This window comes from Rhinolophus sinicus, linkage group LG01 (assembly GCF_036562045.2).
Source record: "Rhinolophus sinicus isolate RSC01 linkage group LG01, ASM3656204v1, whole genome shotgun sequence".
NCBI lineage: Eukaryota > Metazoa > Chordata > Mammalia > Chiroptera > Rhinolophidae > Rhinolophus > Rhinolophus sinicus.
The window spans coordinates 208,755,137-208,768,796 of NC_133751.1; the positions used below are offsets into that span (position 1 = coordinate 208,755,137).

General features: G+C 54.2%; 1 protein-coding gene across 29 annotated transcripts in view; it reads right to left on the reverse strand.

The window, feature by feature from the left end:
- Positions 1-5,200: 5,200 nt before the first annotated feature.
- The window catches only part of KIF1A (kinesin family member 1A), an 86,546-nt gene continuing 78,086 nt past the window's right edge, over positions 5,201-13,660 (reverse strand). For all 29 annotated transcript variants that reach the window (XM_074316210.1, XM_074316200.1, XM_074316285.1 and 26 more), the window contains 8 exons: positions 13,364-13,509; positions 12,689-12,889; positions 12,283-12,360; positions 11,770-11,894; positions 10,665-10,817; positions 9,968-10,160; positions 8,854-8,972; positions 5,201-8,443 (listed from right to left, as the gene is read on the reverse strand). In XM_074316210.1, coding sequence (XP_074172311.1) covers positions 8,401-8,443; positions 8,854-8,972; positions 9,968-10,160; positions 10,665-10,817; positions 11,770-11,894; positions 12,283-12,360; positions 12,689-12,889; positions 13,364-13,509 — 1,058 coding nt within the window. In that variant the 3' untranslated portion in view covers positions 5,201-8,400. The remainder of the gene's footprint in view (positions 8,444-8,853; positions 8,973-9,967; positions 10,161-10,664; positions 10,818-11,769; positions 11,895-12,282; positions 12,361-12,688; positions 12,890-13,363; positions 13,510-13,660) is intronic.

Consider the following 13,660-nt stretch of genomic DNA (forward strand, 5'->3'; position numbering starts at 1 on the left):
TGCCCCTTCACAGAAGGGAGACTGAGACCCAGGGAGGGGGGGAATTGCAGCCCGGAGGACAAGGCGCTGACCTTTTCTCTGGTCGTCCCAGCAGTCAATTTTGAGGCCCAGGACTTTCCCAGAGGGGGCGAGGTTAACCCCACTGGGAATTCCACCCGGGGCAGCCTTGCAGCAAACCCAGCCACCGTCTCCATGCCCATCGGACCTCACCCTGGATGGTGGACAAACCAGTCCAGACTCCAACCCCGGGGGGTGGGGGTGGGGGGGACTGTGCCTGTCCTTTCCTTGTGTGAGGCCCTGCCCTCTCAGAGGAGTGGGGGAACATTCCGGAAGCCACAGAGGCCTGGAGACTGGGCCTGGGCAGCCCAGGGTTCCTCGGGGGTCATGTAGAGAGTGAGGTCGTGCTGGGACCTCCCATTCCATCCTCAGGACCTGGCTGGCCTTCCTGCTCCCACCAGGTGGGAGGGTCTCCACGGCCCACACGTTACTCAGGTGAGAACACACAGAAAGCGCTTCCAGCCATCACAGCCGCAAGCTCACCAACCCCCGACTAGAGCCCAGTGATTACCCACACTGAAAAAATCAATGTCAATTAATGTTTTATTTTTAGATACTTTTTAATTTTCAGATAAAACTTAAACAAAACAAAGCACATCACTCCTAAGAGTAAACTTCCACACCTTGTGACAAGTGCATACACCCAAGTAACACATGTCATTACCAAGAAAGGGGACACTTTTTTCATGCTGGGCAACAGGCGTCTGTATTTCTGACTCATGTTAGCACAGGCTTTCTTCTGGACGGGGACCTGGGGACCGAGGGGGACCCACGCCGTGTGGTGTCCTTGTGTCTGCCTGGGGCTGTCTGCGCAGGGCCTGACTGCTGAAGTGCCGGAGTTTCATTCCTTTTTATTGCTGAATGGAATTCCATTTTATGGATGAACCACAGCTTGTTTATCCATTTTTGTGATGAGGAACATTTAAGTTTTCGGTTTTTTACTAATACGAATAAGCTGCTGTAAGCGCTTCTGTGTACGTCTTTGCAGACCAATGTTTCTTTCAGTGGGGTACACACCTAACACACCTGGGTCACGGGTAGGTGAGTGCATAACTTCGTGTGGCTCTGTCACCGCTTTCCCCAGGCAGCTGTAGGAGTTTGCATCGTCCAGAGCGACGTGTGAGATGTACGGTATCTGGTGAGAAAGTTGGTACTGGGAAGATTTAGGCACATTCTCTATTCTGCCTGCTGTTTAGTTCTGTTTATTGGTGCTTTAAGCTGCATTTCCCTGATGATAGATGATAAACATTGTCATTAGTTTATTGGTCGTTCAAATTCGTTTTGCTCAGTTTTTTTATTGAGTGTGTATCTTTTTGTTTTTGAGTTATAATGGTTCTTCATGTATTCTTATATATTCTGGATACAAGACCTTTGTCTTATAATTGTTTTGCAAATATTTTCTCCTAGTTCCTGGTTATTTACTTAAGTACTTCTAGAAGTTTTACAGTTTTGCATTTTACATTTAAGTCTAAGATCTATTTTGACTTCTTAACTTTTGTGAAAAGTGTAAGGTTTGTGTCTGGACTCTTCCTTTCTCTCTTTTCCTTCCTTCCTTCCTTCCTTCCCTTCTCCTCCTCCTCCTCCTCCTTCTTCTCTCTCTCTCTCCCTCCCTCCCTGCGTCCCTCTCTCCCTCCCTTTCTCCCCTTTTTGGTGCTACTGAAAATGGTTTTTCTAAATGTCAAATTCTAGTTTGTTCACTACTGATACATAGGAAAGCAATAGATTTTTATGTATTAACTTTGATATAATCATTTGTTAGTTCCAGGAGGATTTTTTTGTTTGTTTTTTGTCAGTTCTTTGGGATTTTCTTCGTAGCCAATCTTGTCATCTGTAAACAGTTTTATTTCTTCCTTCACAATCTGTATGCTGTTTTTCCTTTTCTTGTCTCATTGCACTTAGAATTTCCTGCATGAAGTTGAATAGGATTGGCGAGAAGGGACATCCTTGCTTTGTTCTCAATCTAAGGGGGCGCCCTCCAGGTTTTCGCCCCAAGTATGATGTCAGGATCATGTAGCTGTCCCCTCAATTCCTAGTCCCTCCACCTCCCCAGGACTGCGTTATGGAGAAAGCTCTGTGTATACTTCCATGCGATTCTTCCTCTTCTCCCCCAACAGAAACACAGGGGATTGGTCTTTGCTCTTCACCCTGAAAACTTGGTGAGGTTCCTGGAGGTAAAACCCCTGCAAGTGTGAGGCTCCCCCCCTTAGCCTGAGCCCCCAGAGTTTTTCACTCTCCAGCCATCGGGTCACCTGCCATCCCGTGGCTTCAGAACCTTCTCCTGCTGGTGAGCAGATCTCCAGGGTGAATCTGCTCTTGTCGCTCCAGGTTTGGGGGGGCATTCTTCCCTACGACCTCACTTCTCTGGGGGGTGCAAGAAAACTCGTCGACTTCCAGTTTATTCAGCGTTTTCTTATTGTTAGGGTGGGCAGCATGACTGCCAAGTTCTTTGATATTTTTAGAAAAATCAAAATCCATAAGTGGTCTCTTAAATTTATTTTAATTTGTCCCCCTCACTCTGGATTTTATTTTTAAATTGGGTTGTTTGCTGTCTTGTAACTGAGTTTTGAGAGTTTTTTTAAAAATATATTCTGGATACAGGTTCTTTACCACTTATGTTTTGTCAGTTTGTGTCATGTCTTTTCATTTTCTTAACAGTATCTTTCAAATATTATACACTTTTCTTTTTGATGAAGTGCAATTTCTCCCTCTTTTTTTTTCCTTTTATGGATCACGCTTGTTTCATATATATGAAATCTTTGTCTGCCTCAAGGTCACAAAGCTTTTCTCCCAGAAGTTTGATAGCTTCTGGATTCACATTTGATCTGTGATCCAGTTGAGTTAATTTGAGGCATGAGCCAAGGATTTTTTGTGTTTTTTCTTTTTTTCATAGAGATGTTCCAACACCAACACCATTTTTTAAAAAGATTGTCCTTTCTTCACTGAATCGCTTTTTAAAAAACCTTAGTTTTTAAAATTATCAGGAATTAATACAGACTTTTTTTCTGTCGATGTTCAGTTCTGTGTATATAAACTTATGTCACCACAACTGTTATTAGGGTACTAAACAGTTCCATCACACACACAAAAATTTCATGCCAACAATTCCCCATCGCCCCTGGCGACCACCAATCTCTTCTCCATAGCTACAGTGGTGTCTTTTGGAGAACATTATGTAAATGAAATCGTGCAAAATGTGACCTTTGGAGATTAGTTCTTTCCCTCAGCAACATGTCTTGGAGAGCATCCAAGTTTCTGCATGCATCAATAGTCCACTCCTTTTTATAGATAGATGGACGGACCAGTTTGTCTAACCACTCACCTGTTGAAAGACGTGGGCTGCTTCCATTGAGGGTGATTATGAATAGGTTTGCTTTAAACATACGTATACTGGTTTTCCCATGTGCAGTTATTCATTTCTCTGGGGTAGACGCCCAGCAGTGGGACTGTGGAGTCATGTGAAAGTGTATGTTCACTTTCTAAGAAATTTCCAAACCATTTTCCAGAGTGGCTGTACCATTTGCATTTTCACAAGCAATGGAGAGTTCCAGTTGCTCCATCTCCTCACCAACACTTGATGTTGTCAGCTTTTTGTTTGTTTGTTTGGGCATGCTAATAAGTGGGTAGCAGTATCTTTAATCATTTTTAAATTGGGTGGTTTTATTCCTTATCATTCAGTTTTTAGAGTTCTTTATGTATTCTGGAGACAAGTCCTATATCAGATATGTAATTTGCGAGTATCTTCTTCCTGTCTTGATTACTATAGCTTTATAGTAAGTCTTAAAATTGCATAGTGTGACTTTTCTAACTTTATTCTTCTGTATCAGATTTGTTTTAGCCATTCTAGTTCCTTTACTCTTCACATAACTTTTAGAATCAGCTGGTTGACATTTACAAGGAATTTTGATTGACATTGTATTGAATTTATAGGTCAATTTGGGGAGAGATAATATCTTAACAATACTGAATTTTCCAATATGTGAACCTGGTATATCTCTCCATTTTACTTGGGTCTTTCATTTTTCTCATTAGTATTTTGTAGTTTTCATACAAATTTTGCATATATTTTGTTAGAGTTATACCTATTTAGCTCACATGCTTGGTGCTATTATAAATGATACTGATTTTTAAATTCAAATGTCCAATTGTTTACTCCTACTATATAGAAATAAAATTAGTGGTTATATATTGACCTTATATTCTGTAAGTTCTGTTTGTATTCTGAGACAGTTCTATGTCTTCCATTATAACCCATGTGCATCTCGTTCTTCATTTTGCTTGGTTGCCCTGGCCAGGACTTCCAGGACCCTGCAAGTGTGAGGCTCCTCCCCCTTAGCCTGAGCCCCCAGAGTTTTTCACTCTCCAGCCATCGGGTCACCTGCCATCCCGTGGCTTCAGAACCTTCTCCTGCTGGTGAGCAGATCTCCAGGGTGATGGTAGCCTTGTCTTGTTCCCAGTCTTAAGTGTTAAGCATTCAGTTTTTGCCGTTAAGTGTGATATTAGCTGCAGCTTTCTTGTAGACACAATTTATCAGTTGAGGAAGTTATCTTCTATTTAAAAATTTAATTAGCAATGGATGTCAGGTTTTGTTAAAGGCTTTTTGTGCATCTATAGAGATGATGATTTTTCTTTTATTGGTTTAACAATGAATTATATTGATTAGTTTTTTTAACTAACTGTGCTTTCCCATGGTAAACCTCACTTTGTCACAAGGTGTTACCCTTTTTATATATTATCAGATTCAATTTGATAAACTATTATAGAGGATATTTGTTTCTATGTGGATGAAGGCTATCAGTCTATCATTTTATTTCCTTGTAATGTCTTTGTCTGGTTTTGTACAGGGTAATGCTGACCACATAAACTGACTCAAGGCTGCTGAATATGAGGCTGGTTGTATGGCGTCAGCATGCTGAGGGCACCTGAGCTACTTAGACAGGTGCAGCCAGGTACTGAGGGAAGCAGGTGGGCCCTTGCACAGTAAGCCCCGTCTTGTCCCTCCCAGCCGAGGCTCCCTCCTCTCCCTGCGGTGCCACTGGGGTGTGGGCACTGTCTCTGGGCCATGCTGGACACCTGCACCCCGTGACCACTTTTAGCCCCACCAACAGACCTAATGTGCAAATAACACAGAGCAGAGGCCCACAGGGCAGGTGTTGCATAAGGAACCACATTTATTTCTTAATGGACAGAGCCTTAAGTGCACACACACAGTACAGGAGCCTAGAGCCTAACACTCGGGTTTAGGACGTCAGGGAACTAGAGTCATTATGTCAGGATGGCGGTTATGGTGCAGGGGCCGGGGTGTGTCACACAACCACGTATGTACAAGCCACAGGGGACCTCAGGGGACAGGTAGCTATAGGAAGCACCGGCCCAGGAAGAAGCCAGAGCCTGTTGTTTGGAGGACCAGCACGGCAACCCCGCTTATACCTGTAACATTAGTGACATTCAGGGGCCCTCCCCAAGTGCTTTGCCACACCCACTCCAGAGGGGCCAAGGGGAGACCACCTCACTGCAGTCGCCCCGGGAGTGTGCCTGTGGTCGGTGAATAAAACATTGGTATCTTATGAGCAATTTATTACTCAGAGTGGGAGGCCTTGCAACTCACGAGCATCTCCACCCACCCTGGGCACCTGCCAGGTGACGCCGGAGCCCAGTGCCAGTTGGCTGGAGCCCAGGCACCTCCTCCCTCGGGCCACAAGGAAAGCACTCACTCTCCCCTGGAGGGGACAGAGAGCCCTCTCCAGACAAGGGTGGCTGCTCCTTAAACAAAATGAGTCTGCAGCCTGAGAAGCATCAAGTATTCAAACAAAGATCATCCGAGAGATGGCTTTCTGGCTCTTTCTCCCCTCCCCTCTTAGCTGGAGCGGCACACAGCCAGGCCTTCCTCTCTGCACCCCACAAGGTGAGGCCCTCAGGGGCCTGCAGATCAGCTTTGCTGGTCACAGATGCAGAAACCAAGTCTCAGTTTGTTCAACGACTTGTCCCAACTCGTATGACACGTGAGTAGTTTCAGGCAGCATGGGCGTGGAGACCGGGTTTCCTGACTCTAAGTGGATTTCCTCTCCAGCAACTCTGACCCAGACCCTCCCACTGAACTGGCCTGGAAGGGGGCCCTCAGGTGGCACACACCTGGCTCCTAGTCACCGCCAAGACGAGACAGTCCCTGGGACTTCCATGGCCGTGGAAGCTCCTGAATTGGGGTGATTTTCAGAAACCTTCGAGTGGGCCCTTCTCTCAGCCCTGCCCCATGCCTCAGGTGCCCTGCAGGTTGGCTGGCCTCAGACACCTGTGCCCTGGGTGCGAGGGCCTGACCTTTCGGAGGCCACGGCCTCAGGCTGGCTGACCTGAGTGGGACGTGGCCAGGCCCTCGGGAGCTAGATTCATCTTAGAACAACTCACCCGTCCTTGCTTCTCCTTCCTGCCCTCAGGCCATCATAAAAGCCACACTAAGTCCTGTCCTTGACTGTGCTGTCACATCTTCTCTATGTCTCAGCCCTGCTTTTGGAAAATGTCTAAGTTCAGTCCAGGATGTGACCCTCTCCTGGGATCTCCACATGCGTCACAGATGTGGTCCCAGGCCCCAATTCCTACTAATGAATTTCTCCATCAGTGGTGCCGTCCAGCAGGGAGTGGGGTGGCCACCACATGCTACACCTGAGGCCAAGAACAGAAAGGTCCTGGCCGGCCAGCAGGCATAGACACTGCTGCCAGAGGGGTTCCAAGCCACTCTCCTGCACCCCTCATCTGAGGGGTGAAGCTTCAGAGGCCTGAACAACCTTCTTACTTGGATGGGAGCCAACACCACACATCCCCAGTGCACAAATCATGAGAATGTCCACGTGTCATGTCAGTGCCACATGGGGCCAGTGTGAGTAACAGGGAGTCACAACCACTGACTTCAGGGTGTGCTGGGGTCGTCCAAACCACATGGAAAGGTTAGGTGTCAGGGAGCGGCATCCAGCAGGGGCTGCCGAGGGAGTTGGAAGGTGTCAGAGAATGCCGTGCGCCGAGCAAGGCTGGAGTGAGCCTGCACTTGGTGGGCCACGGTGGGGACAATGGTGCAGTTTGGTTGCTGTTTTTCCTTGAGCACAAAAGAGGCCAAATGTGCCTTTGTTTGGGTGTGGGAACTGGGCACAGAAGAGCCTGCGCCCTGTTGCTCTCTGATGGGTGTATGGCCTGAGATGACGCCCGGCCACAGCCTGGGCTGACCCCTGGCTCGTGCTGGGACGGGCTGTGAGAGGGGCCAGTACGGAGGCCAGAAGAAGAAACGGCAGCACCTGAGGTACTGAAGGGGGAGGCCTGGCAGCAGATGACCCCAGCACGGGGCTCATCTGACCCATGGAATCTTCGCACTGGCGCTCACAGAGATTCTCTTTTCTTGGGACAAAGAGGGGAAGTCACAGGCTTTCTTCCCAGGAGCCACCTTGAACTAACTCAGTTCCCACCGCAGCTGGAGAGGCTGTACCACGAGCCCTTCACTGCCCAGGCTGTCACTTTGGACAACCCTAACCCCAGCCACCTGCGCCCTGCCGGCCTGGACACATGACACATCTGGGGGGGGTCTGAGCCTTCTACCCCCATCCCTGCCAGGTCAGCCACCCACACCCTGCCCATCTCCCTCCTCTCGCATGTTCCAGGGAGATGCCCATACCCGAGACTCGCGTCTCAGGTAGACGGGCCCCTTCTGTGTTGCTCGGACTCTGGTCAGACCCCCCGACACATGCACACATGCAGCTGCGGAGGCCTTGGGCCTGGCCAGGGGCCCCCACGGTGCCCACCAGGAGGTGCCTGCTGTCCAGATACCTGCTCACTGTGGTTTTCCAAGGCAGCTGCCTCTTCCTGACTGTCCCTAAGAGGCTTGGAGATGTGTGTGGGGACGAGTGGGGCAGGGTCCGTCTGCATCCTACAGGTCTAGGTGAGGGCGTTAGAAATAAATACTTATAAATAGAACCAGTCTTATAGTTAATTTCTGAGTGGACTGTTTCATGTCGCTAACTACCGTATATTAATTGTAAGTCTGTCTATGCTTAAAAAAATATTAGAACGGCGCGACACCCTGTGACTCATGCCCTCTGGCCTCTCCAGCACCTCCCGACTCCTCCCCCCAGGACACGTCTGAGAAGAACCGACAACAAACGGGCCTCTGCTGGGAGCACAACAGGTCATGTGGTGCAGGTCCCCCGGCCAGAGGTGGGGCTCGCTGGGCCCAGCTCGGGTCCCCAGGAGGAGGGGACTTGGCTGCCTGGTGGGGAGGGCTGGGCGGAGATGACACGATGGGTGGCAGAGGACTGGGGAGCAGGGCCGGGCCTGCTGGCTGTGTCCAGGGCTGGGGTGTCGTCTGGCTCAGACCCTCATCTGGGCAGACCTCCTTCTGGAGAGCTTGGACCTGGGGGGGGGGGGGGTCGGGAGAGACACAGCGGTCAGGGCAGGAAGGAGGCAGCCGGGCCTGAAGGGGCAGCCACTGCAGCCTGGCCCCTGTGGTTCCCTTATTGCCGCCCAGAGAGTTGACCTCTGCTTTCTGTCACCAGAACTTGGTAGGAGCAGCCTGCCCTCCTGTGAGTCATTGCTGTGGGAGACGCAAGGCTGCCTCCCACAGGGGCCTGGCCATTCCTTACACAAAGCTGTTCTCTCTACAGAAAGGCCCGCCCTGGCAGTAAGTAAAATTTAAAAAATGTTGGGATTTCAGACAAGGACATGAAAATGTGCCCTGGAGTTCTCAAGAATGTCGCCCAGGCCCTCGCCCTCCATTCTCCCCAGCGGAGATGCGAACACACGTGCAGGTCAATGTGGCCCTACCGTATGGTCCCGGCCAGGAGCGGGTTGAACGCGTACAGCCAGTCGTGCATGTCCTTGTCACTGGAGGCCTGCAGCAGGATCCCACGGTGCTCCGTGCACACGGCAAACGTGTTGGGTGTCTGCAAGAAATCATGCGGTGAGGAGGCCAGCTCTCGGCGGCCACGGCCCCATGGGGCAACAGGGAAGTCTCTGTGATGAGGAAGCAGGAAGGAAGCCCCACAGGAGGGGGCACAGCTGAAGAGCCTGCGTGAACTCTGCAGTGCGCACGGCCCGTCCTCACCCACACAGGCTGTGCTCCCTTCCAGAAGGCTCTGCTGTCAGGACACCCTGTCTCCTCATGCCTTGGGGCCACCCTGCTACTGCTCTGTGTCCTCACAGAAAGTGTCCACCCTTTATGGGCCAAGGTTCCTTCTCCTAGGAGCCTGGCTCAGCTGTGGTCCAGACGTGTCCTCGGCGTGGCAGGTGTAGGTGACAGGTTCCCAGCCCACCCCCCACCCCAGGGAATAAAACCGCATCTAATGCACACCGCAGTCACCAGCAGGAAGAACTCAGGGTTCCTGGTACACATCCAAGGCCACCGTTCATTCAGAGGAGCAGGGATACAGCCAGGGGGCAAGGGGCTGGACTCCTCGGACCCCTGCACTGCTGGCCTTTGGTGACCTGGTCTCACCCACCACGGCATCCCCAGGAGGGGACGGGTCATTGGCCATTGAATGGGAGAGGGTTGATGCTCATCCCAGCCATCAGTGCTGGTTGTCAGCGGGACTGTGAGCCCCATGACTGTGACACTCGAGCCAGAGGGGCAGGGAGGCTGCCCCCAGTGTCCCCACCCACGAGAGACAGGACTGGGTGGCCTCAGACAAGCGGTAGGCAGGCACAGGGTCTGCACAGGGGGACAAGGCTGGTCTCGCCCTCCCGGCTAGCCGGGCCCCGCCCCCCAGCCAGCCGGGCCCCGCCCTCCCGGCCAGCCGGGCCCCGCCCTCCCGGCCAGCCGGGCCCCGCCCTCCCGGCCAGCCGGGCCCCGCCCTCCCAGCCAGCCGGCCCCGCCCTCCCGGCCAGCCGGCCCCGCCCTCCCAGCCCGCCGGCCCCGCCCGCCGCGTCGCGGTGGCTGTACCTTCAGCATGGCCTGCTGGTCCTCACTGTACTCCACCTGGGCGGTGGACAGGTTGAGCACAAACCTCTCCACGGCGTCCTTGTCATTGTTGTACATGTAGGCGTACGGCCGCCGCACGACCACAAAGCGCTTGGCCCAGCCAGCCGTGTGCGGCTCCAGGAAGTGCAGGTACCCCTTCTTGGAGACGATAGGGCTGTGGGGGGCAGGCACCTGCTGGCTTGTGCCCTCCTGGGAGTGGGGGGGGCAAGCCGGGGGCCCACCGTCCACCACCGAGCCAGGCCCCCAGCTGTGCCACCACAGCACAGGCCACAAAGGGGCCTCCAAGAGCACCCACCAGGGCCAAAAACCTGGCGCAACCCCAACCCGGGAGGCCAGAGACCAGAACCACTGGCCCAGCCTCAGTTTGCCTAGCTGCAAAATGGAAAACCTTTTTAAAAGCTGAAGCTGCCCCTGACCTGTCACACTGCATCCCACCACTACAGCCGGTCAACTGTGGCATTCCCAGGGCCAGAAGGGCCAACCGGTCATTTTGCAGAGTGGCCAAATTGGTAGCTTACAGACATGTTACAGCAATATTTCTGCAGAGCTGCCCACTACCTCCTGGCCCTGGGCCAGGGGCGGCCTGCCTGTCCTTGTGGGGACAAAGCTGGCTGGCTGGTACTTAGAAGAGCCCATTTGGGGCCGCGTCCCCACGCACCTGACCCGGATCTCCTGGATGTCGGGAACCAGCAGACGCTGGGGCTCCTTGTCCACCTCTGTCGCCTGAGCAGGGGACGTTGTCTTCTTGGACTCTGCCTCTAACATGGGCTCGGGCTCTGGGCTGGCTGGCCGGGAACTGGGCTGGGGGGTCCTGGGAAAGGCAGAGCGGAGCCGCTGCACTCCTGCCAGGAGGCCCCTCGCTGGGCCCAGAACTATCTCCACCAGAGTTCCCCGGTGGCTAGCCCTGCCCTCAGCCGCTGCGGGCACCTTTAGTGGTCTGCCCACTGTGCCCACAGTGGGGCTCCGGGGCCCGCCACCTGAGTCCAGGACTATGCTGGATACAGCGGGGAGGGTCCCAGCTATGTGGGAATCAACGCCCTTCTCCTGTGGCACTTTATGTCCCTCCCCCGCCACCCCCCGTAGAAGTGGCTCCAGCAACTGTTCACTTCAAAATCGAGCTGAAGGTGACATGTTCTCAGGGACCCTCTATGTAGAGGGAGCTGCTGGCAAATGGCACCCACCGAGCTCGTGTGACAACCTGGTGGCCAAGGAGGCCTATCTCAGGATGAGGGCCCCGGGGCTCGATGTCATCTTATTTCTTTTGTTTTAAGAAGGAAATCTGAACACGCTGAGGGATTTTAAAATCAGATGGAGCAGAGAAGCAGTGCTAGCAGCGTGTGGGGCAGTCCCTTCTAGCAGGTGTCACAGGGTTCTGTTTATAATAGTGAGCTTAGTGGATCTCTAGGTTCCGTTTAGTCACCTTTTTTCCCTCTGAGTATTTATGTGTACTGCCCTAGGAAAAGGGTTTCTTGTTTTGTGTCGTTTTAACCCATTCCTGGTTTTATTCACGGCTGCATTTTAAATTTAGGCTTCAGCAGAAAACGGGCCGAAAGGTAAGACACCACTCTCGGAGGGGGTCTGCAGGGTGGGCGCATGGCAGGCTCGGGTCCGGGGTCTGCAGACCCCACCCTAGGTGTTTGTGGCTGTCCAAAATCACTCAGCCACTCGTGTCCCACCCCCACACTTTGTGCCCAAGTCATGGCCACTGTCATCGGTCAGCTCGTGGTGCTGGAAGCACCTTCCAGAGCCTGGAGCTCACTCACCTGAGGTCAGCTGCTCCGTACCGCCCTTCGACCAGAGAGGGGCAGGTAGAGGAGGGGGTGAGCGTGGCTGCCCCCAGAGGGGACATGGATGGGTCCTGGAGCAGGGTGACAGACATCTCGGAGAGCTGCGGAGGACAGAGAGCCTTTTGCAGGGAACACAGGGAGGGGACAGTCTCTGGGCCCTCGTGAGTGGGGACACCCCTGCAGTGGCTGATTTCTTCGTTCACATATTAACTCTCATTTTGGGCACCCCCACCCCAACTGCAGGCACCCTCTTCCCAGCCTCCTGACCCCCTCCCAGCCTGGGCTGCTGCTCTCGCTGCCTCACAAGGGCTTCAAAGGACAGGGAGGGCCACACTGGGTGGGGACTGGGAAGGTGGGGCTGAGCCCAGACTGCAGGATTGCAGCCCAAGGGCCATGGCGAGAGGCCCTTCCTGGGAGGGAGAGGGACGGAGGCTGGCCCGGCAGGCTGTGGAGCTGGGTTGAAGGATCTGGGCCTGAGCCGGTGCCCACCTTGCTCTCGCTGGCGCTGACGCACACATGGCTGTGCGTGTACTCTCTGTTGAACGTGTGCGTGAGGAGGCGTAAGCACTGCAGGGGGAGCAAAGGCCTGGTCAGTGGCCGCCCTGGAGGGCGCAGCAGGTCAAGAAGATGGGGCCAGCCGGGAGACCTCCCAGGGCAGCCCGGGCTCCCAGCAGCAGAAAGGGCCATCTCTGGATGGGGGTGGTGAGCTCCCCATCAAGGCAGGTATTCAAGAGGGCAGGCCGTGGCTCAGGGAGGAGGCTGTAAAAGGCCCCCAGAATCCAGTGCGGGCAGGGGACTCTGTGGACCCCATGTCCCCAGCTCCTGGCTCTTACAGGAGCCAAGTCACGGGCGCACTGCTGGGGCCGGATCTTGGCTCTGCTGCCTGCCCACCCACCTTCACGGCCAGCTCCCGCTGCCTCTCGTTGGGAACCTCCAGAGGCGATGCCCGGCCCTCGGCAGAGAGAGGGGAGGAGGCGCTGGACGAGCTGTGGGATTCAGCGTCTTCACTGGATGTGGGAGATGGCGCCTCAGGGCCTGGCCGCTGGGTGGTCTCCAGCTTCTCCCGCAGCAGCAGGTAGTGCCTGGTCTTCTCCACCTGCACACGAGAGCCACCGGGCCACCTCGCCGCTTACCCTCAGCGTCCCCACGAGCACCTGGGAGAGCCCACCTGTCCCCGGGCTACATGCTGCTGGCAGGCCTCAGTGCCCGCGGTCCCACAGCGGCCCTTCACCGCGGCCCGCTCACTGGGGCACTGCAGTCCTGGCCTTGTGCCCCCGCGAGTGCGCCGGCCCTGAGCAGGCGGACAGCAGCTTCTGAGGGGAGAGCCCTGGGCTCTGCAGCTTCGGCCTTGGGCAGGGCCCAGAGGATGGGCATGGCCTTCGGCTGGGCTGTCAGCATTCAGCACCTGTGTACACGCTGCCAGTCCTCTGGGGTAAGCTGACAGCACCTGCTCTAAGCTGGTCCTTGTTTTCATCAAGTGTCACAAAGCCCCGGTCGGGCAGTGTATGTCCCACGATCCATCGGGGTGGCCAAAGACACACCCCATCCCCCAACCGTGGCCCCGGCTCACCTCCTGAAGCAGGCTGAGCTTCTCCAGCTCCCACTGGTGGTCCAGGATGAGGCTGTCACTGCGGGGCCGCCAGCCCGCCAGGTTCTCCTCTCCTCGCACATAGGCCACCGATGTGTCCAGCACCCGCCTGCGCCGCCGCTGCATGCCTGCCAGGGGGATGCCGGGGACCTCACACCTGCCTGGGACCTCACCCTGGGACCCCACCCCTGACTGGGACCCCACCCCTACCTGGGACCTCACCCCTGCCTGGGACCTCACCCCTGCCTGGGACCCCACCCCTGCCCATAGGACCACACC